This window comes from Juglans microcarpa x Juglans regia, chromosome 5S (genome assembly GCF_004785595.1).
Source record: "Juglans microcarpa x Juglans regia isolate MS1-56 chromosome 5S, Jm3101_v1.0, whole genome shotgun sequence".
Lineage (NCBI taxonomy): Eukaryota > Viridiplantae > Streptophyta > Magnoliopsida > Fagales > Juglandaceae > Juglans > Juglans microcarpa x Juglans regia.
In genome coordinates, this window is record NC_054603.1 from 2,396,059 (window position 1) to 2,420,028 (window position 23,970).

The 23,970-nt window shown below is 34.9% G+C and overlaps 1 protein-coding gene, 1 long non-coding RNA gene and 1 pseudogene across 2 annotated transcripts; 2 read left to right on the forward strand and 1 right to left on the reverse strand.

Annotated features, from left to right (window-relative positions):
* Positions 1 to 7,901: 7,901 nt before the first annotated feature.
* On the forward strand, positions 7,902 to 14,509 carry LOC121268351 (annotated as a pseudogene).
* Positions 14,510 to 16,988: 2,479 nt separating this feature from the next.
* Positions 16,989 to 22,935, forward strand: LOC121268353. Its single transcript, XR_005941150.1, has 4 exons — positions 16,989 to 17,318; positions 17,388 to 17,568; positions 22,483 to 22,599; positions 22,707 to 22,935. It is a non-coding gene; the product is annotated as an uncharacterized LOC121268353 (long non-coding RNA).
* On the reverse strand, positions 18,780 to 22,130 carry LOC121268352 (FT-interacting protein 1). The gene is made up of 2 exons (XM_041172575.1): positions 21,665 to 22,130; positions 18,780 to 21,548 (listed from the first exon to the last, which is right to left on the reverse strand). The coding sequence occupies exon 2, from the start codon at positions 21,335 to 21,337 to the stop codon at positions 18,947 to 18,949; it is 2,391 nt and encodes a 796-aa protein (XP_041028509.1). The 5' UTR covers positions 21,338 to 21,548; positions 21,665 to 22,130; the 3' UTR covers positions 18,780 to 18,946.
* Positions 22,936 to 23,970: the final 1,035 nt, after the last annotated feature.

Sequence of the window (23,970 nt, forward strand, 5' to 3'; positions counted from 1 at the left end):
TAGATATTTGTAACTCCTAGGTTCCTAGTTGTAACCACCGTTATCATCCGCCATAAGTAAAGATTATCAATAAAATTGAAGTATCATCCTATTCTTAAAAAGAAACTTAATTGTGCATTCCTGTAGGAAAACGTGCTTAAGAAGTAATTAGATTCGTCGCAAATTTCTTAGTTGTATGGGCAGTGATATCTTTGGAACAAGGATCCTATTACGTGCACTGGAAATCAGACCGAGATTTTATAGTATACTGAAAAGTTTATTTTTATTTCTATTTTTTTAAAATATTTTTTAAACTCTCTTAAACATTTAAAAAAATCATAACTTCATTAAAAACATAACTATTGTTTATTAAGTAAAAAAAAAAAAAAAAAACAATCGGTACATTAATAATCCTCGATAGATTTGTACATAGGTGGAAATAAATTAATATCATTTCCCTTTGCACAATGCATGATACCTAACTCAATATTAATTGCCTTTGCCCTCAATTAATGTAAGTACATTGATATAATTTTTAAGATATATTTATGTATAGATAGCCAGTTAAAAGAAGAGAAAACCTTCCTGCAGGTCCCAACCGATATTCCCCTATTAACAACAGCGAATGGTAGGTTGCTATGTAGACCTCACATGAATCCAATGGTAGATCGCACTGTATAGGAAATAAATATTTTTTCTCAAATTTCACTCCGTCCTTCCCTCTCTTTCTCTCTCTCTCCTAGGCAAGCAAACCTTCGAGAGCAGAACCACCGTCGTAGCTCTGTAAGTCACTCTCTCTCTGAGCCAGGCTTTTAGATCTCTTCTGTAAGTCACCCTCCCTCCTCCATGAAACCCACTAGACGGTAACCCTCCCTCCCTTGACTCATGAGCAGAAGCTCAACATATTTGACAGTGAAATTTTTGTTGGCATAATAAATGTGATCCAAAACCCTTGATGTTTCTCTCAATATTTATAGAGATTATGAAGGTTGATCAGAGAAGGTACTAAATGCAGACCCTCTGCTCATAGGTACATTTAAATCGTCATTTTTGTGTGCTTCCAAAAAAAATAATTACGAATTATCCAAAAATATCATGAGTTGGTCAAGAGAGCAATTTCGCGCACACAAACACGTGCAAAATTGTACTAATAGAATCTCAAAGAGATGAAGTCAACATGCTTCAAGGAGTTCAAAAAATCCAAAGACAGGAAAAAAAAAAAAAAACAAAATTAAAACACTGGCTAGTGTTGGTTTTCCTTCCTTCATTTTGGCAGAGACAATTATTTCAAGGAAATCAGCTTTAGGATTTTAAGTTTTATCCACTAACTAGTCTATTTTTCTTGAATATACTTGGGCTATATATGCCTACCGGTCTGATTTGGAGCTACTTCACTGGATCGGAGTCGTACGCCTGCAGCGGCATACGTTTGAATCATGTGGACGATCTGGTTTGATGGTTGTAAGGAGAAAAGAATACAACGATGGTGTCAAGGTCCTTGCTTTTTTATTTGCTATGGTGCAAAGCAGTCCAAAATGAGAATGTGTGCTTAGGTAACGTCTCAGCTCCCTATTGGCTTCCAGTAAACTCATATTATCGGATATACCGTTCCAAAGAGAACCGTAAAAAGAAACAATAATGCTTGCTTAATTAGTTGACCAATGCGTGCTCAATTTAATTAAAAGTCAACAAGAATGAATGGAATATATATTGCAGTAATAGATAGTGCAAAATAATTAATACAAAATTGTTTGTTCAGGAAGCAGTGGTCAATTCATTGAATCTGATCATGATCATCTAATTAGTATATATTCAATCATCACCATTTAGGTTGTCATGTACTGTTGCTTAATTAAGATGTATGTGAGGAATAATTATAAGAATCCTAATTAACTATGGAGAAAGAACATACATAACAAGAAGACCATGAAATGAAGAATATTGAGAAAAAAAAAATGAAAGAAGAAAGGCACCTTGTCTTCTTTTATGATATATGGCATATTCAAATTAACTCATACACTATCTATCTATATATATATATATATATAATATACGTACATTTTCTAACTTGTATATATAAGCCATGCAATATGCTACTTCCATTTTAATTGATAAATGCTCATATATATATCTATTATATATATATACATATAAATGGTATTATAAAACACTCCATAAACCTAATATTCGAGTGCACAAATTAACATATTATAGTCTCAATGTCAACTTATTATCATATTACATATATGAAAAATAGAGGGCCGCGTATAAATTAGGACAAAACATGCTTGGAATTAGAGTCAATGGCATATATATATATATATATATATATATATATATATATATATATATATATATACGTGCATGTCAAATTATGTTTTACATATAAGCTGATCAATTGCACATGAAAAATTATAAGGTTCAAACACTGAGCAAATCACGGACATCTTTAATAATAGGAATTATTGTACATTGGGGATTAAATAATCATGTCGTTTTCGGGTTGGAAATGTCGACTCGGCAAGTTGGAGTTGGTGGAAACCCTAGCTACTTGAATGCGTTAAGCAGACCAATAATAATCTCATTATAAAATTAGTTTACTTTGAGACGCGATCTCATATATATACCTAATCCATTTTTATAATTTACACACACACACACACACACATATATATATATATATATATAATATATATATATATATATATATCATGAATTAATTGCCTCTCTCCCTCTCTCTCTCTCTCCCTCTCTCTCTTTTTTAAACGTCATGAATTGCAGCCTCTGATCTGAAGCTAGCGAAAAGTACGGTAAATATAAAGGAATACAAGCATGTACGTTATACGTAGGAATATTATTAATTATTTCCATAGTACTCTTCTTTAATTTTCAGTATTCAGCCAAATTAATAATATTTTTTTTTTAAATTACACTGACATGTGGAGGATCACACATTGCGGTAGGACGAAATCATGATCTCTAGCTCTCTTAATTAATAAAACCCTAATGATCCTACTTCTGCCATGATCAAGAAAATTGAGCGTGTTTCTTCTTCTAATCGATCTTCTTCTTCTTGATCTCCCTCCCACCGGCCGTCCCCGCCGTCCCCCCTCTCTCTCCACGAAATGCTATTAATCGGCCAGTGTGCATGTGGCTATCATGTATATAAGACTTTTTTATCCCTAACTAGATATTTTTAAATGCATCTATGTTTGATGTATGTTGCTAGCTAGCTAAGTATAAGGCATGAGGTTATACGCAATATTGTGTATGTGTGTCATGTGTATATATAAATATATATATATATATATATATTATGCTTGATATATAACATAATGCTTTGGTCAATGGAAAGCTAGCTATATGTTTATATTTAATTAAAGGGCATGCAGTGAGTTAATTTTATGGAGGTTTTTCTACCAAAAACTTATAGTCAACGAATTTTTGTTGAACTTCTGATCTATTAATGGATAATATATATATATATATATATATATATATATATAAAATAACAGGCCCGTGTGGTGGTTATGAAACATATTATTTATATATATATAAGTTTATAATTTAAGATAAATTTGCTACTAGATTGCAAGTGTGCACCTTCTTTTATTTCATGTACTGCTCAATATTAATTCATCAATTACAGTGCACCTTTGGGAGATGACAGGTTATAAACAGTTCAATCAAACAAATTACTTTTTAATTTCTAGATCATTAATCAGGCTTCTTCATTTAAGCAATATTTCATGGAATTAATACGTACGTACAGATCATCATCTAGAGCCATGCATTTTGGAGATAATTTATGATATATGTTGCATCTGATCATGATCCGATCCATCGGAGGGATGGAATTGCATGGTGATGATGAGCAGTTATTTAAAGAAAGAGCAATTGACTTTTTGAGTCTCGAGTCCAAGTGCCAGCTACGCTTGCTTCGTCTCCTTCATTGATCTTTCCTTCAACCTGATCAGGCCCCGTCAGCCATGCACGCACCCCACAATGCAGCTAAAAGAACAGGGACCGTAATGACTTGAGTTGGTGGGTGATCAGACGGCTAGAACTGGTTGTAGTGATCATGATGGCCAGGTGCGGCCAGGTGCTTGGTTATAATTTGAGGTTCAAAGTATATTTATCCCTATTATATAATATATGAGTAATGCTAGTACATGAGTTATGAGTTGAATAAACGTCACATATTAATTTTGAAAAACGAGTAAATTTATTGTTAAAAAATTAATTTTTTATATGAATTTCAAATTTATTTTATTTTCTTCACGCGACACTCGAAGACTTGACACTCAAGGCAGCATGAAGCTGGGCGATGGATTCGAGTACTTCCCCTATATTCCAACTCCAACATATAGGACCAAAGGTATTATAAATCGGGCGAATTAGGAGTGCCGGAAGAAATTAATTACTCCCAACAATTACATGTATATATTACCTATAAAAGAGTGGAATTGCTCATTGATAACTTTATGATGCATATCTTTATTTATAAATTATTATTTCCGATGTGATGTGGTGGTAGAAGTTTCTTGCGTGTTAACTGGATCCGTTAACGGTGAAATATTATAATTAATAGAAATTAAGGCCAAAAGAGTGACTTTGTCACACTTCCGAAGTACAAATATTATTATTATATATATAAAATTGAATTGTTAGGCATAAAGATAAATTTTGCACATTTAATGAAGAAGTATGGGTTTAGGCCTAATCCAGCTAGCATTGGTTTCAAGCTGTTAAGTTTCTCAAATTGGAAAAACCCTCCAAAGAACGAAACTATTTGTAATGTACTCAAATTAGTGCTATTTTCATCTTTTAGAGACGTTGATCATGTTCATGTACGTGTTGCTGGAACTTGAATATCCTGGTTTCAATCACGGCCAATGACTTGCTGATTTATTTACATAATTATATAAGTTAATTAATTAATACCGTGTCTCATCATGTTGTGTGATCTCTATATATTGCGTGTCATTTACAATAACCTCCTTATGGTTCTTATTTCGGTCTTTTTCCCGTAATATCTTTGGTATTGTATTTTTTTTTTTTTTGAAAAAAAATGTTTATTGCATAAAGACATCTCAAAAAATTAAAGTTACAATCAATATTTAATTTAAGAGTTATTATATTTTCAAATGGATGTGTTAAATACACTATCCACATCACTTAAATAGTAAGATTTGATTTGTAAGATTTCAAATTAATGATATGTGGTATAGATGCCTTAGAATAACAATAGTCTTAATATAATTAGTTTTTTTTTAAGGTAAACTGTCATCATTCATTCACAAGAGAAACTAATTACATCCATGACCGGATACATTATGAGATGTTCTTATATCAAACATGACATCATAAATCAAAATAATACATTTGGAGCTTTACTAGTACACTATTTCCTTTTGTGACCGGCCTAGTCTTTATTATTACTGATACTCTCTACAGACAAACGTCCAAAAGACAACACTCTCTGCCTAAACAGGGACTCAAACCTCACCCTTCATAAAAAGAGATGACTCAACCTCTAGAAATAAATGTCCAAGAGACGAACTCTTTTTTTATTTTAATTAACAATAAGGAAACCAAAAGGGAAAGTAGTAAGATAGTGTGAAAAAAGATGGATTACAGTTTGGATCAACTCCAGTAGACTTCAAAACTTGTGACAGTCCGTGAAGGCAACACAATTGTCTCTTTTTAGCCACAAATGTCAAATTTGAAAGGTTTGGTTGTGGCGAGTCCACTGATCTGGCTCATGTATCGAGAAGAACTGCAGGAAGGGGTGGTGCATGAGGACCACACGCAGATGTGGGTAGCATGTGAGAACCAAGCACGGTGATTTTGGCAAAACCACCACTTTTTTCCGAACGATTTTAGACTTATAAATCTGCTTATACCACGTATGTCTTTCGGGAGTCGTTAAAAAGTTGTAGATCTGTCTTTTTCGATCTTGAAAAAAGTAAAATAAAATTAAACAAAAAAATATTGATATACAAGGTGGGTAAATAGAGAAATGAATGAAGGAGAGGGAGGTGGGCGATTAATCTCAATCATTACTTCTTCAATCAATATTTAGCATATAATTATTCAAAAAAAGTATTTAGTATATAAAACTTATTTTCTTTATTATGTCATTTCCATAAAATTGTTGATATATAGAATATTTGTGTAACAAATAAATCATACCAACTATATTAACTGATTTAATGGTCAGACATTAGGAAGTGCCACGTATACTTTTATGTATAGTCTTTTCTATAAAAGAAAAAATAACTTTTATATGTAATTTAAACATCATGTATCATTTTCTTTGCAGTTAGCAAGACGGTCCTTATTATTTTTAGGGGTAGTTAGAAACCCGGGAGTAAAAAAATGGCGGAAAAGGTGGGGCCGGTCTCGGTGGGTCCCTTCCTGGACCAGACTTTGAGGTCGACCTCTCAGCCGTTCGATCCTTTTTCACATTTTGCTCGATCGGTGGGTCCCACTCCTCAACCTCCCAATACCAAAACGGAACTCTAAAATGACACGTGTTCCATAGTCAACGGTCCTACATGCGTCACCTGGTAAACAGCTGCCTCTAATAATTATTATTACGAAATGTGAAGGAGAAAAATGAAAGAAAAAAAAAGGGTAATTAATGATAATACTGCCCTCGAAGAATATGAAACGCTGTTGAAACCAGCAAGGCTTGCCCTTCCTTAGGGAGCGCTGAATTTTTTTAGACCATAATACCATGATATTCTTCTGTTTCTTAATTCCAATGTGGTACCTCTTTTTGGTTTTTATTTTTTTATTTTTGTGTGGATAGTTAATAATTATACTATTTTAATATTCTTACTAATTATGTTCAAATATTTTTCTTCCATCTGATTTTTGTTGGACAATGTAGTTGAATTCAAAACATGTTGCACCCAAATTGTAGTGGAACAGCTCCTAATAATCTCACAAATCTGACGTGATTTTATTTGATTTGTTAGATCTATTTTATAATAAAAGTAATTTTATAATTTGACGAATCACATCAACCCACATCAGTTTGTAAGATTATTTTTATATAATTTTTTTGTGACTGAAATATTTTCCTATATATATCTATTCTCTGGGATAGAAGGTGACCCAAACTTTTATATGCAACACATATGGGAAATTAAGAAGTAAGTTGTCAATAGTAAAAATGCAACCTAGTTTACCCAAATTTAAGGATATTTGTTGTAATATTCATTGTTGAATATGAATTCTCTTGATTGGGCCATCAACTTATTCTCCTAGCGGATATCGATCGAGATATGGGCAAGTATAAGCAGGAAAATTGTTTTCCGCTTATATGTATATAAAAAAAAAAAAAAAAAAACACCTCCAACCCGATATGATTTGACATTTTAATTGGGATATATGAAGGTACCATATATGGTAGAAATATGAATGGCATCTTACCTAAGTTGTTTTGGGAGAGGTTTTTGTATGCTATTTTGTCTCAATTTTTTACATATTACATACAGTTTTAATGTCTGTAAGTCATACATATATATATATATATATTTTAAATAATTTATTTTATTATTTAAAAATTATTTTTTTTTATATAAATCTCATAATTATCTAATTTTTTAAAGAGAATATACGTGAGTTACACCCTGAGTAGTGTAACTATCATTCTCAATTAAGAGCTGGAAAAAGAAAACATTAAATAAAAATATAAAAGAAAGAAAAGAAAATAGAGAGAAGCGGCTAAGCGATTATGTTCTTGTATCGATCTAGACAGGGGAGCCGCCTGAGCCACCTACGTGTAAGTTTGCATGAAAACGTCAATGGTAAAAACTGAAACCAAGAAAGGGTTTTTTGTCATTTCAAATTCTTAGAATATAACTAAGAGGCCTGGACAAGATAGCCTTTGGCCGTTTCCAACATACCACCCGAGATGGTTTTTCCTTAATTGAAAAGGGTTGTTCCTCCCAGGTCTTCTGTGGTTTCTCTTAAGATAGAGAGACAGATAAGAGAGTTCAATGCTATATCTTATTCTTATGAACCGCTTTATCTGAAGATTTTTGGTTTTCAGAAAGTCGTCTGCTTCTTATGAGAGATATAGAATAGAGAGAGACAGAGAGAGCTGAAATTAAAAAGCTTTCATCTTTTGTTTGTTTGCATTCAATTCATTTTCCTCTTTTCTTCTTCTTTCTTTTTTTTCTCTCTCTCTTCCTGCATCTTCTTACCGAGCTCCCTCCACTAACCATAACCGACTACTCTCTCCTCCTCTCTTTCGATTTAATTGCTCTTTTCGCTACTCCTTAATTCGGGTTGCTATAGGAGAGAAAATAATGGTAGCAGGAGGAAAAAGTAGGTGGCGGTTTGACCTTTAATGGGATTTTCAGGAACGCTTAAAGTTGGAGAAGAAGATAAAAAAAACCAAGCTTTAAAGGGCTCCTTTCATGGCTTCCAATATTAAGGCCACCAGCCAGTCAACCCAAGTACAACAACAGCAGCTGCAGCAGCAACAATATCAACAGCAGCACCAGCATCAAATACAAGATCATCACCATCATCAGATTCCTTATGGAATGATGCAATCATCTTCATCATCTTCCGTCCCTGGCAACTTCATGTAATTTAATTTACTCTAAGAACGAAAGAAAAGACTAGAATTTATCCCTTTTTATCTTCATTCTCTTTCATTGATCACAGCCTATATAGACCGAGTTGTACACGTTTTAGCTCTTCCTATTATAATTTTCCTTCATTTTTTCCCATTAAATTTTGGTGTCAGCAGAAGCAAAGATACTGGAGCTTATGATTTGGGAGAATTAGATCAAGCCCTTTTTCTCTACCTTGATGGACAAGACCCTAATACTCTCCATGACCAAAGACGTGAGCTCTCTCTCTCTCTCTCTCTCTCTCTCTCTCTCTCTCTCTCTCTCTCTCTCTCTCTCCTTTTTTCTCCGTCTCTGTTTGTCCTTTCAAATTATGAGGTTTTTTCCCTCTTGTTTTTGTTTTCTGTTGGGAGATTCTTTTGTGGAATTATGGCTGTTTGGCTCACAGGAAAAGCATGTCCAACAGTAGTACTGTTGAAATCCCTTCCCCAGTACTTTCTTTGACCGAATCCTCTCAGAAAGCAGTAATAATAATAATTTCAGTTTTGAAAATATCTCTCTCTCTCTCTCTCTCTCTGATTTTCTTTGTTTCTTGCTGTATGGAGCTTGGACCATGACCTGCAACAACCCGCTGATCATGCATTCGTTAATTTCTAATCCCGCATGTACTGAATAAGGGTATCAAAAGTTGGGTTCGGTTTTCTGCCCCTTTTTCAATTTCTTTCCTCCTTTTCTTATTTGGATGGCAATGAGCCACAAATGCATGACGATCCCAAAGACTAATTAATTTCATAGCTCTATCATTCAGTGCCTCGTCGTCTCCCTTTCCCCTCACTTGGGTCCTCCAAATTTAATCATTTTTCCTCTTAGAAATTTGTTCTCTTCTCTCTGACGATAATAAATGGTTGACAGGTTATTTTTCTGCAGAGAGCCAAGGAATGAGGCCTCCGACTCTGAACATTTTCCCATCTCAGCCTATGCACGTAGAGCCATCATCAACAAAAGTATCTTTAGTCTAACTCTTATTACACTATTAGTTTATTGACGTTCATAATTAACCATATTTTTCAAATCATTTGACATGTTAGATTAGTACGGGATTGGTTTCTCCCTCAACAAGTGGTTCTAAGAGACCATCAGAGCCATCGATGGAGTTGGCCAACGGACGCAATGATGCTTCCTCGGGGCCTGAACCTGCCAAATCGATCAAGGTAGTGCAGTTGTTTAATGTAATTAAGAAGGAAGTATAACAACAACTAAACCAGAAATAATATATGTGCAGTAGCCTACTGACAACTGAGATTCTGGAGTATACTTTTGTACTTTATTGCTTTGATTTTGTTATCTTTTTAATATTGTTGTGGCAGCGTGAAGGTAGCCGCAAAGGTCCCACGTCGAGTTCAGAGCAGGAAGGACCCAAAACGCCAGACCCTAAGGTACTTATTTGGTTCCGGTCTTCGCTTGAATTAACTAATTCGAACTCTCGTTTGATTGTCGGACAATGTTCAACGTGAGGTTTATGATTATTTCTAAGCAGACACTGAGAAGACTTGCTCAAAATAGAGAGGCAGCTCGGAAAAGCAGGCTTAGAAAAAAGGTAAACTCGCATAAAATTATCATTTTTTTGGTTGTATTATTTGAGACAGAATCTTAATTTTATTCGTTCTAAAGCATTTTTTGTTGCACTACAGGCATATGTTCAACAGTTAGAATCAAGTAGGATCAAGCTTACGCAGCTGGAACAAGAGCTGCAAAGAGCTAGATCTCAAGTAAGGACTCTTTCTTCTTTGAGCCATTGTTGCTGCTAGATTATATATGTACGAAGTACTTACTAATCAAGATCACCGGCTTTCGCCCAGGGCATATTTCTAGGGGAGGATCTCTTTTAGGAGGAGAACAAGGACTTCCAGTTGCTGTGAGCAACATTAGCTCAGGTATATCTATATATATATATATATTTCCAACCCATCCATTAAAAAAAAAAAAAAAAAAACTCATGCATGTTTATTAATGCTTTTGGTTGTTACTTTTGTTTTCTCGACTACCTCAAGTTAAGTTTTGTCATTTTCGTTTCATGCTCGAACCATTTTATTTTGTTTTTCAGATGCTGCTGTCTTCGACATGGAGTATGCGAGGTGGCTGGAGGAACATCATCGGATCACGTGTGAGCTCCGAGCAGCAGTACAGGAGCATTTGCCAGAGAACGAGCTTCGGCTTTTTGTTGAAAATTGTTTAGTACACTATGACGAGGCGATGAACCTTAAAAGCATGGTGGCCAAAACCGACGTGTTCCATCTTGTTTCAGGCATGTGGAAGACTCCAGCCGAGCGATGCTTTATGTGGATGGGTGGATTCAAGCCTTCTGAACTCATCAAGGTACTCCGGACCATTGCTGTTTTCAGAATAACATAGATAATGATAACTTCTTCGTCTAATCTCTTTCAAGTTTCAAAAACTTAGCAAAAATACGTGGGAAAGGAAATCAAACGCTGATCAAGATCAATATGATAAAATGCATGAAAAAAGCAATTTCCATAAAAATCCTTATGCATGAATTAGGTGATCAATAGCTAACACAAGTAGAATTATTAGATAAAATCCCTTTATATATATATATATAGTGTTAGTGTAATTGGAAAATGATGATGATGATCAGACATGCAGTAGTACCACTACTTCGGCACGAGGGTATATAAACGACGATAAATGCAGTGTCGAACTTGTCGGTGCCACTTGTAAGGAAGATATCGTATAATGAATAAAAATCAATGAATGACGAAAGGAATCGTGAGGGTTTCTCATATTGGGTGGATGTAGATGTCATTCCTATAAAGCGATGAATGCGTACTACAATTTCTGGTTTGAGACAGAACTAGCTAGATCGAAGAGAGCTGCCCACCCGGGTCTCTTTATTCATTAATGAAAACAAATATCTCAACACCATGTCCATCCCTCCTTTTTGTTTATAGTAAATAAATCACCACCACGTAAACTAAATTCTGGCGATCGAAGAAAAGAATATTCTGCATCTGTGATGAAAAAGAATTGCATATGATCTGGTAATACTAGAGATATCTAAAGTCTTGTGTTTTGTTGTATGTGTGTTTTGTGCTAGATTATATTGAATCAAATTGAGCCATTAACGGAGCAACAGATATTGGGTATATGTGGGTTACAACAATCTACACAGGAGGCTGAAGAGGCTCTTTCTCAAGGTCTTGATGCTCTAAACCAGTCACTGGTAGATACCATAACCGCAGATTCATTGAGCTGCCCTCCCAACATGGCCAGCTATATGGGGCAGATGGCCATGGCCATGAACAAGCTCTCCACCCTTGAAGGCTTTGTTAGACAGGTACGCCAATAACTACAACGCCAAGCTGTTATATATATATATATATATATAACACTCTCTCTCACTCTCTTTCGATGGGATATTTCATCACTGTCTAAATCATGATAATACTGTTCAGCCACAAGGGTGTTTTTGATTACTACATGCATGCATGTGGGCCATGGGGCCGGAACCGAACCATATCATGTTCTTGTTTGGGTTAGGAAACCTACCCCAGGACATAACTTCTCCATGTCTCACTCTGGTGAGGTGGATGGCGTTTGCTGCATGCAATCTACTACACCAGTAGATGTACTTATAGATATGTCTGCCTCACGTAAAATGTTTGCAAGTAGGTAATTATTTGCTTGAAAGGCGCTACTTTAGGCATTATTTTAATTACCCTACTCCTATTGTATGCGTTAATGCATTGTGTGTTTTAGAAGTAACGCATATAGTAATTTAGAAGTACTAAATTAATAAATACAATCACATCTATGGTCAGGTCTAGACTAATTTCTATTTGGCTGAAAACATATATAAGACAAAAAAAAAATAAAATGAACCTAATGTTTCCATAAAATTGATAAGAAATGTTCAGAATATGCTGTTTAAAACAATATAAAAATTACCAAAACCTAATCGTAAATCAAAGTCAAGCCATCTCTAAAACGATTTTAATTCGTGACTCGAACAATAATTCTCTGCTAAAAGTTAAGGTCGCTACGTACGTACAAAATCACTAGCTAGGATGAGTGTCCCCACGTGGATGATGGCTTCCAAGCATCAAGTACACGTGTACCCACTGCTTAAAAGGTTGTTTCTTTTATACAGAAATAGGTACCCATACCCGGCAGATCTGGTAATTAGTAACCCCATGTCTGCGTGATGTCATGGTCGTAACCGTTTGACTAACACCACCATATAAGTAGGCCCATATATATATAACACTATAAAAATGATAGGGTTATTATTTTTCTGTTATTTATTTATAATTTATTTTTTTAATTTTTGATTTTACTTAATAATTAAGTAAGTGATTATTAATAAAATTATATATTTTTTTAATAATTAAGGATGCTAAAAAAGTACTTGAAAGAAAATAATAAAAATAAATATTTTAAATATAATATAAATAGTATAAGAGTAGTGAACCGGATGCATGGTATCGTCACCCATAAAACTACTCTTTTTTAAATAACAACTTCATAAATATTAATATTGATAATAATATTATAAATATCTCCCTCGCTAGATCGGTTCAAAACGTACGTTTACACATGAATTGTTGAATATCATATATGTTAGATTATCGAGGAGTGGGTGGGCCTGAGGGTAGAAAGAATGCAGGATTAAACCCTTGAAAATTGTCACCCTGAATTTGAAAGCACGACACGAGCTTGGATCAATTTGATCCTTAGCTACCCAGAAACATGAATATATGACTATATACGTTGGGATTGTGGTCAAGGTCTTGACCAATCAAACTGTGGAAAGTGAAGATAAATTCGTCCCCCCCCCCCCCCCCCCCCCCCCCCCCCCCCCCCCAATCATGATTATTAGCAATATTTAGTTGATCAATCTTCTAAACAAGACCTTATATATATATATATATATATATATATAAATATATAAATATATTTAGTCTTGTGTTTGACCATTTAATATTGGCCACAAGTTGACTTGTAGAACTACAATTCCATGTTTTAGTCCAAAAGCTATCATTGATCTCAATGTCTCATCTTTACTGTTCCCATTTGAAATGTGAGACATGAATTAGCAGATCATGAGAGATCAGTCAATAATCCTGCCTTTAAACTTTGGAAAATTAAGAATCCTTCATATAAAACCAAAAACAAAAGCATTCTGATTAATTAATAGTAGATCTTGAGTTATTTTCACAAAATAGTCCATGTGTAATATTTCTTCTAGTCAAATCTCTAGAAAAATGCATCGATACTTATGACACCTATACTTAACCAAGACTAAAATACCAATTCCACATGATTTTCCGTTCTCAAAAGTCACAGTGAAGCCTATAATTTCTTTAGCCGTCCTGACAAGCAATCAAACCAAATATATATAGATAAATTAATACTTTAGTCGTAACAAAATTATACAAAAGTAAATCTAGATATGACACAGGTAGTCCTCGTTGTTTTGTTAAAGTCATGTTAAGAAACTTCTTCATTTTCTTTTTTTGACATTTTCTATGAAATATTTATGGAAAATAAATATGATACTTACAGGCAGATAATCTGAGGCACCAGACCATTCATCGGCTGCACCAAATTCTGACGATCCGCCAAGCTGCAAGGTGTTTTCTGGCAATTGCAGAGTACTTCCATCGTCTCCGAGCTCTTAGTTCTCTCTGGCTAGCACGACCTCGACAGGAATGATAAAAAAAAAAAAAAAAAAAACCTAAGACTCACATGATATATTTTCTATGATCTTTTCCTTAATACATATAACAATTGATGATCGATCATGTCTTCAATTCCTTGATCTCCATTTTCTCATAATTTCCATAGGATTGTATAGAACCATAGATAGACAATTTGGAAATCTGAACCAGTACTAGAAATATCTCTTCTTCTTTTTTCTTTATGGGATAAGGAATTTTTAGAGTAGAGTAAATGATTTCGGCAGCCATTTTTTACTGAGAAATAGATAGGTGAGAAAGAAGGAGGAGGAGAAGAAAAATGAGGAGAAGGTTTGATTTGGTGTTTGCTAATAATTAAAGTATGTCAAAGTAAAAGAAGACGGAATTCTTTGGCTTTAGAAGGAAAACCAAAGCCGGGTGTCGAAAGTTGAAACCGAAACGTCCATTAGGCCTTTCAAATTGCTGCATGCATCTTCATAGCCGTCTTTTTAAACTGACAAATATTCATCTACAAATATGCATGGGCCTCTTTCAGTTCTCCCAAAACTGGGCTCAGACAGTTTGCAGTCCAGAAAATAACCAAAAAATAAAAAATAAGGGAGGTATTCCCCAATTTTCAACTTGAAATGACCGTATTATATTTATATATATATATATATATATATATTTATATATAAATGTACAGTTCTCAAATAGAGATTGTAATGAAAGTTTAGACTATTTTAACTTTAAAATTTTTTAAAATTACAAAACTATCCCTCATAAAATGATATTTTATCTCATTTAATAATATGCCTGCACGTACAGTTTTCAAGTGAGAACTGCAAATAGAATTTCTCATATATATATATAGAGAGAGAGAGCAGTACTATAGTCACCGAAATTATGTCCCGAATAGAATCATCGAATAGTACATTTCATTTTTTCATTTTTCTTTTCTTTTTTTTCATGTATTTTTTAAATCATCATAAACATTTTAAAAAAAATAAAAAATTCACAGCATCATTAAAAAATATTTTCTTAATCATTATGTACAAAAAAAAAACTCATTTGGGACACTATTTGGGTCCCGAATTGCATTTATGATATATATATATGATTGAGAAATAATATTTATATTTTTAGCAGTGTAAATTATGCGCATTCTTTTTTAAATAGAAGATAAAATTGATACACATTAAAAAAATTAATTTTTGAACGATGAAATTTTTTTTTTTTAGAATGGAGTGCGTGAGATTTGCACATTCTATAACTATATATAGCATTATTTTTTTTAACAAGACAGTCACATTTTAGAAACAAGGCTAGCTGCTCAAATGAAGGAGATAATTGAAGGAACATGCAAGGCCGTAGAAGTGGACCAAGATTGACCATTACATGTTAATCGATCTCTAGCATTTTCCTTAGCATAAATCTACTCGCGAAAGGAGTCTATATTCCTTAGATGTCAAGTTGAGATTGTTTTGCACAAATAATAATATGGCAGAAATAATTCTGCGTGTCACAATCTAAACCTGGGAGTGAGAATGAAGATAATTTCGTGTATACGGAGATTTGTCACATTTTTATTGATTTCTCGGTAAAATATTTTCAAATTCTTAAGTATGTTTGAATTTAATGCTATAAGCTCGCCATAATCAAATTAGACACCTACAATATTATTAAAAATAAATCACCTCTAGATTTGTAATTAATAGTTGCGAATTGTGTCGGGGCAAATTAGTATTGAAAAATGCTAAAGCTACCGATGGAATCCACCGATCGATTTCACCGATGTGTTTTTTTAAAAAAAAATTATTTCTTATTTTTACTTAATATTTAAGAAAGTATTTTTTTAATAATATTATAATTTTTTTTAAATATTAAAAGGTATAAAATAAAATATAAAATAAAAAGAAAAGAGTGGGGCTACTATGCCGCTTCACTCTTACCGCTGGACGTAGCGCCAGCATTTTTTTTCTTTTTTTTTTTCACTTTTTTTTAATATATTTAAATATATATATTTTTTTAAAAAATACATCAATACACTTAAAATCATTTTATTAATCACTAAATAAAAAAAAAAATTATTTTACCAAGCGATGAAATAGAGCAGTAAAAATGAGGCAGCATAGTAGTGTTTCTCAAAAGAAAAAGACTATTCCACCTTATCGGTAGCACCCATCTGTAGAATTCACCTGTGGGTATGTAACATTACTTATTAGTATTTTCCTTTTAAAATAGAGTGGGATTATTATGCCGTCCCATTCTTACCGTTGGGCTTACCACCCAGCGTTATTTTTTTCTTTTTTTTTCACATTTTTTTAATATATTTAAATACTTTTAAAAAATAAAAAAATACACCAATATACTTAAAATTACTTTCTTAATCACTAATTAAAAAAAAAGTGCAAGCAATCAACTTGGGCGATAAGAGTGGGGCGGCAGACTATTATTTCTCTTAAAAATATGATATGAAATATTAAATTATAATTGATTTATAGATTTATTTTTATAAAGAGTAATATTATATTTTCTTTTAAAAGAACGAAGTTTGTTAATAAAAAATTATTATTTTTATATATATTCCATATTTATTCAATTATTTTTTTAAAAAGAATATACTCAAATATCATTTCTTTTTACAAGATGTTCCGGTAGCTTTATTATTTATAATGATTTACTCAAATTAAAAGACTGGCTAATCATTTTAAAGCGCAGAATCAGATGTAGTTCTCACGAAAGTTTTCGTTGCGCCGCTTGCGCAGTCCAGTGGTGACGAGGGTGAGAGGGTTGGAAGAAGTCTGAACCCAGGTCCGGTTCGCGGCGCGGGCAAGTACTCGAGATCAAAGACGCACAACAAGCACGGCCTCAGGGCCATCATGGCCAATAACGGCGGCGTCTTCCCCCTCCACCATCCCAAGCTGGCGGCTTCCGTTTTTCATTTTGTTGAGTACGTCTCCTTCGCTATTAAAAGCTTTTCCTCTGACTAACAAACTGGAGAAAATGGAAGACAACTGGAGCTGAGTGTGGGATAGTCTCTAAGAATGTATGTACTCGCACTAGTTTTTATCGTTTTCTAGGAATGTTCAGTATTGCTGAATTTATGACATGATAGGGCCATTCAAGATCAGTGGCATTCCCTCAAGACATGTGAACCAATCTTATATGATTGCAACTTCCACCAAGGTCGACATTTCTGGGGTCAATTTATAAATGTTTGATGACAATTACTTGGCAAAAGGTGTAGAAAGGAGAAAAATAAAGGAAAAGGAGTGAACTTTGAGGCAGAGAAGAAGGTTTGTTTACCAGTTTTTTTATTTTGTACATTTATCTTCTTCAGAATTAAAAATTGCAGTTGTTTTCGATTATTCACTTCGCATGTTTATAATACAGCATGATCCAGCAAGCATGTACATGTGATTAGCATTGCCGGAATACTTGATATGCACTTGCACTTGCGCATTTTACGGCAATTAATCTATATTTTTTACTGAAGTTTTAGTACTTTTCTTCCATTTCTTCTGTTTTTCCGCTTCAAGATTTTCTTTTTCCACATTGAAAACAGCCATTCCCGTATGACCTCATCCATATGCTCTATTTATGTCTATTTTTGCTTCATGCATATGATCTTTAATAATGGGAAAAATGATTTTAAGAATTCGGAGTATTGTCATCTCCCATACAATGTCTACTTCTTTGAACAATCATAGTTACTAATTAGGTTTTTCTTGACAAATTGTATGAAAAGAAGGCACTCCCGTTAGAGAAGAAAAATGATCAAAAGCTGGTTGATGCCGCATTGATAAAGTTAATTTAAGTTTGTCCCAGACTTGAGCTATCTGGCTACGAGGTTTCTATTCAAGTTAGGAATGAATCCTCTTGAGATAGTGTCTTAGAGAAAATACTTCAGTTGTTCTCATGATAATTTTCTACTGGAGGTTGTTTGACTAGATCATAGGTGTTCGTTGAAATTTTACTAGCAGAACCGAACTTTTGTGTTGGACAGTTTTTGCCTTAAGATAAAATTTCTTTTTGGGTATTTTGTTATCTAGTAATGCAACTTATCAAACGTGTGTGTGGCAGTGCGTGTGTCCTAATTCAACAGATCCACCCTTCTTCTCCTTCTGGTGCTACATAAGGATATTAGTGCTGCCTGTTATGTATCTTGATTAGCGCTCATTTTATTTTCACTCTCGGGTATTACAGGTCAAAAGGGTTATTAAAAATATAGGAAAAGTTAACCTTCTATCTTCTCTGCTGGAGTTACACTTCAACTTGGATATATGTACATTCATGCACGAATTTCATTGTGAACATAGGAAATCGAAGATCATCTTTTGTCAAGTCGCAAGCTTACATGGTTCCAATTAGCTAAAACACATGTTGAATACTGATAAGCTCATGACCTGATTTGGGGTTTTGGATGTTTTTATTTTTATTTTTTGAGCACCTGAGCTTTTGGATGTTAAGATAGAGAGAAGATACTCAGCAGAACTTTGTGGAAAAATTTTGGAATAACATATTTTTCCTAGAGATAACCAAGTTCCAAACACCAGAGAAACTTAGAATTAAAAAAATACAAGCATGCTGACTTCAATAATACAAACAATCAAAAAGAAATGCAATATGATTTGACAGTAAAACGATAAGTTGCTTGTGTAATCTCCTTTTGGCTCAAAGCATGCTATCAGCACGAGATGGCAGTCTCCTGAAGAAATTGCTGGGTACTGAGGGTAGCTTGCTTCGGAATCTGGGGTGTCGTAGCCAAATTATGCCTGCAACAAAAGCAACTATCCTGAAGGGTGTCACGTAAAGAACAACAGCTGCAATAAGGCAGAAAATAATGAAGAGGCTGGTTGCTCTTGGGTCTCTCCAGCTAAGTAGAGCGTGAAACCTCTCCCCCTGTGTTGCAATGTCCCCCATCACCGTCTGAATTCTTCCGGCTACGCTCCTGAGCCTATCATACCTCATACGTGCTACATCTTGAGCCTTAGACGTAGGAAAAGTGTCGAACTCTTCATCCAGTTCATCCGGGTGAACTGCTTCTGCCCATGAAAGTTTAGTATCCATATGAGGAGGATGCCTAGGCCTGAACCGGTAATTCCATATCCCGATAAGAAACATGTACAGGAAGATGGTTGGAAGGATCAATTCTGGGTAGCAGATCAGTATGATAAACAGGACATGAACCAGAACTGAAGTAACTGGGTTCTTCCAATGACAAACCTCTCCAAGCCACCTGCTCATAGAGATTACTCCTGAAAACAGTGATACGATTCTAAAGAAGTTAGCTTTGCTCCGTCTCATGCTCCACATGTGGGAATCGACATCCAGCATATACTCAACAACCTCTTTTCTTAGTGGTGGCTCCGCTCGGCCTAGCCTCACTGCTACAATGTTCATGGCCTGATATCTCAAACTATCCAACTGGTTCACGGTGAAGGGATGTAGATAATGCATTTTTGGTAGTAATGGGTGGCCGTAGAGGTAGATTAAATTTGCTAGAGAGAGACAAGTGAATCGAACTGCTAACTGGAGTTCACCCATCTTTTTCAATCCAGATGGGTGTAAAACCAGGAGTGGGTAAGAATTTGTATAAATTCGATCCATTTCTAGGGTTGAGAGCCGGATTCTTACCTTCCCAATTCTTGAGTCAAGTCGAGCTCCACTGCCAGCAGCTGGTTTCTCGTTTCCACCCAAATGGCAGTTGTCAAAAACTCCCAACGTGATCACGGTGCTAGGGTCATAGACCTCCCATGTATATTGCTCATTCCATTTGGGGCTGAAGCTTTCCATGATTGTCCTGGTTCGCACCCACTTCTGCCCATATCTGGCTACACAGTAAGCATCTGTAGCTCCCCTGCCATCCTTGGTCTTCATTGGGAGAAGACCCTGGGCACTCAAAATACCCAATTCAAGGATGCCAATTGGCTGCTTCCACAGCTGCCTAGCAGTGGGTCGGACGTCACTTATGTACATTGTAGATTCATCCAGTACATGGTAAGCACCCTCAAGGCAGACTCTGAGATGAACCCTGCCTGCAAACTTCAGCTCGTGCCTCTTGTCTCCCTCCAAAGTACCAAATCCATATTTTTCGAAGTTGAACCAGCGAGAATGGACTGGCCTGTGATCCAAGCGCCTCTGAAACATGGTTAGCGGCAAGCTTATCGTGCCCAAAATTTCATCTTTTGCAGGGGTTACTTTGTTTTCAACTGTAAGCACCAGCTGCTCTTCAAAAGGTTCAGCTGCTACGAAGATTAAATCTTCATTCCAGAGCGGGTTGGTGGTTCGCGTTGGGCATATCTTTGTTTTGAGTACCTGATTTCCGACTCGAGCCTTCGCAAAAGCTTGTGGTGGTTGGCTTCTGTCTTGTGGCTCAACATCCTGAGCTTCAATTACATTAAGTCTGAGGTACCACAGTTTTGGTGAAACATAAACCTTGGACCGGATATTAAAAACTCCGTCTCCACGAACTGAGGCAGCATCCGAGTGCCAGGCCTCTGGGAAAGCTTCATCTGCTTGTGTTCCCATCCAAACAGCAAGCATAACCTCTCCTTTCACCTTGGTATCTTCCTGCCGTTTCTCTAATCTGTACCATTGAGGTGCCAAAGGGCTGTCAGGTGGAACCCTTGTTGGCACTTCATTCATGTCGAAGACCACCTTGCCTAGAAAATCATCTCTTCCCACAATCTCTCTGTCTCTGACATAAACTTCGAGAATTGAAGACTGAATCTTGTCTTTTGAGAATGCAAAGACCTGGTTCCATTCTGGGTTTATTTTCTTCTCAAAGTGCTGAGTTGTTCCCTTATAATTCCCAAGCTTCACTTCCACGTAGGGATCACAGCTTCCAGTTATAGGATTGGTGGGAAGATCTTTAGCTTTCACAACCCGGGCATATAAATAAAACATCTGTTCGACTAGATCATAAGTGCTCGTAGCCCTCTCACTACTAATCCACCCGCCTCCCCCACGGAGTCCTCCATGTGGCCACCGTTCTCCAAGCCGTGGTTTCATGTCTTTCAGTTTGTAATCCTCTTGCTGGTTAGGAGCAGCTTTCGAACTCATTGCTGCAAGCTTGAGTGCTTCTCTTCTGGTAGTCTTCTATCTTTGTAGATGCAAGTGGTGGTATGATCTGCACTTCTACCAAGGTCTTTGATCTTCTCTTCTCTTAAGACCAAGTATCACAGCTGGTTAGCTACTGTAGGAGCACTTGAAAATCCAGATACAAGAACTGTGGTAGTTGAGATATCTTTCACTGCTCTTGTATCCGTGATGCCTGAAGTAGGAAAATGAACACAAGTATTATTCATTGAAACATACATTGCCTAATATAGAGAAGAGAATAGATAGTTGTTCAGACTCTCCTTTGAGAGATTTTAAAGTCCCCTTTACCTTTGACATATTACAAAAACTTCTTTACCAGCTGGAATGCCGATAATCTTCACCTGCTTTTAATGACTTGTATTCGAGCCATGAGTTCTGTTAGTGCCTTTTGGAAAGATAAAGATGGTGAGATAACTTTTCTCAAGAGATTCACGATCTCAATGGTAATTTCGAGGCATTTGGAATCCTAGAGGTTAGAATCCAAAGGGGGTGGCGATGGAAATAGGGTTCCTGTTCTGCAGTTTTCAGAGCCAACTTCAATAGCCAGGTTAGACGACTGTTCTCATTTCTTTGTATTATGTAGCTTCTGCAATTCCACTACCAGCTTCATGTTGCCTATTGTGATGGTTTAAAACGATAAAAAGAATACTTATTTTTTATGAAAAGGATTAGAGAACATAATGATCAAGGTATTGATTGGAAGTCATTGGACTATGCACTACAGGTGTGCTGGAAGGGAGAATGATAGCAAAACCTTTGGCGTTGTTTAAACGCAAATAAATTAAGACCGAGACAAATAATTAAAAAAGCAAGTCGGAAAGTTGTCAAAATTCCATGCTTCTAAAGGATTGTTGATGCTCCACTTGGGAGGACAAATATAGTCTTTTTAGATTTTATATCTGAGTGGTGCGGTACAAAGAACACTTTATTTGATTCTTTGCACTTTTGTAACTTTGTTAAATTGTCAAACTGCATAAACCATCCCCTCACCTTGCCCTCTCCCTATCTTCCTAGCTTTAATTTTTGAAGATTCCTGCATCCAAGACCATTATGTTTTCTAACTGCACCATTGCTTGGGCTATGTGACAACTTTGTTCTTTTTGCAGCGAAGATAATGTAAAGCAAGAGAAACAGAGTTAAAAGAAAGAAATTCATAAGTTACTACTAAAGTAGTGTGCCAGCTTAAAGAAAAGCAAAAGCAAAGCAGAAGGCAAGGCTTAAGGGTCACTGACCTTGCTCATAAAGATGCTTTTGAACATTATTCTCCTTCTTTATTCTCCCTCTTTAGTTTAATTTGCTATTCTCAACGTTACTTTCTTCCCTTTGACAGATATTTTGGAAAAACTATTTTCGGAGAAGCAGATTTGCTTAATGGGTGTAATTTGAGTCCTGCTATAGATATTTATATCTGTGAAATTACTATTTATCAAAAAAACTTTAAGTAGTTGATGGAAGAGCTAGATTTAATGATCTTTTCTCTGATATCATACGAAATCATCACTTGTTCTAAAGGTTTAAACTAATAGGAAATGACTCATTTAATTATTTATATTTATCTTTACAAGCCAGCTCTTTTTATTTCTCCAATTCCATTTTATTTATAGGTAATATTAATCTTGATTTTAAATTTTGTCATTTTCAATCACGTTTATTAATGTGATATATTCTAAATGATTTTATATATCAACCATTTAAACTAAAGTTATAGATGTACTGATATTCACAACAAATTTACATATTTACTTGGCTTTCTACAATTTTTTTTCTTATATCTTATTTGTTTTAATGAAAATAATATACAATGAGAAAATCACGTAAATATGTAAAATTTTTATAAATATAATTAGTATTATATGTTAGAAAAATTCTTTTCATTAATCACTGTTCATCATCCTACACTCAATGAAAAATACCTATATATACTATGAAAAACAATCGGGGTCAGTACCCTATAAAAAGTTATAGATACAGAGTGTGTGACGTGAATAGTTATTGATTTGTAATAAAACTCTATATATTATTTATTTTTTCTGTAATTGGCAAAGAAGGTAATACAAGCATTTTAAAAAACATATCGCATCGTTTTCCTCAAAAAGGAGTTATAATTTATTTCTAAAGCTTAATCGGGGCTTGGAATTATTTATTACAGAAAGAATTGAGTAATCAATGCACTATCATGTCCAATGATAGGATCCCAACAATGATGACATCGAACTTTAACGCAGTGCAACTCGGGCAAAATTGGCCAAAGAAAGTATGGGCTTAGCCCAAAACCGAACATTATTTCCCACTTTTATTTTCTTGAAAAAAATAATAATTTTACTGCTTAAATGTAAATGCGTTTACACGTCACTTATTACAAGATATATTATATGTATATAAAAAAAATTAAAAAAATAATTATTTTTAATCATTATAGGTTTCATTTTTTTTTTCCCAAATAAATCCTTACAAAAGAAGGGGTGAGGGGTGACTAGGAAGCAAGCAAGCAACTACCTAATTGTTTATCTGTGAGAATACTTGAGACCGTTTGGATTTGGACAAAGGTTTTCTGCGTCAGAGGAAAAGACACCGTTTGGATTAAATATTTTCAT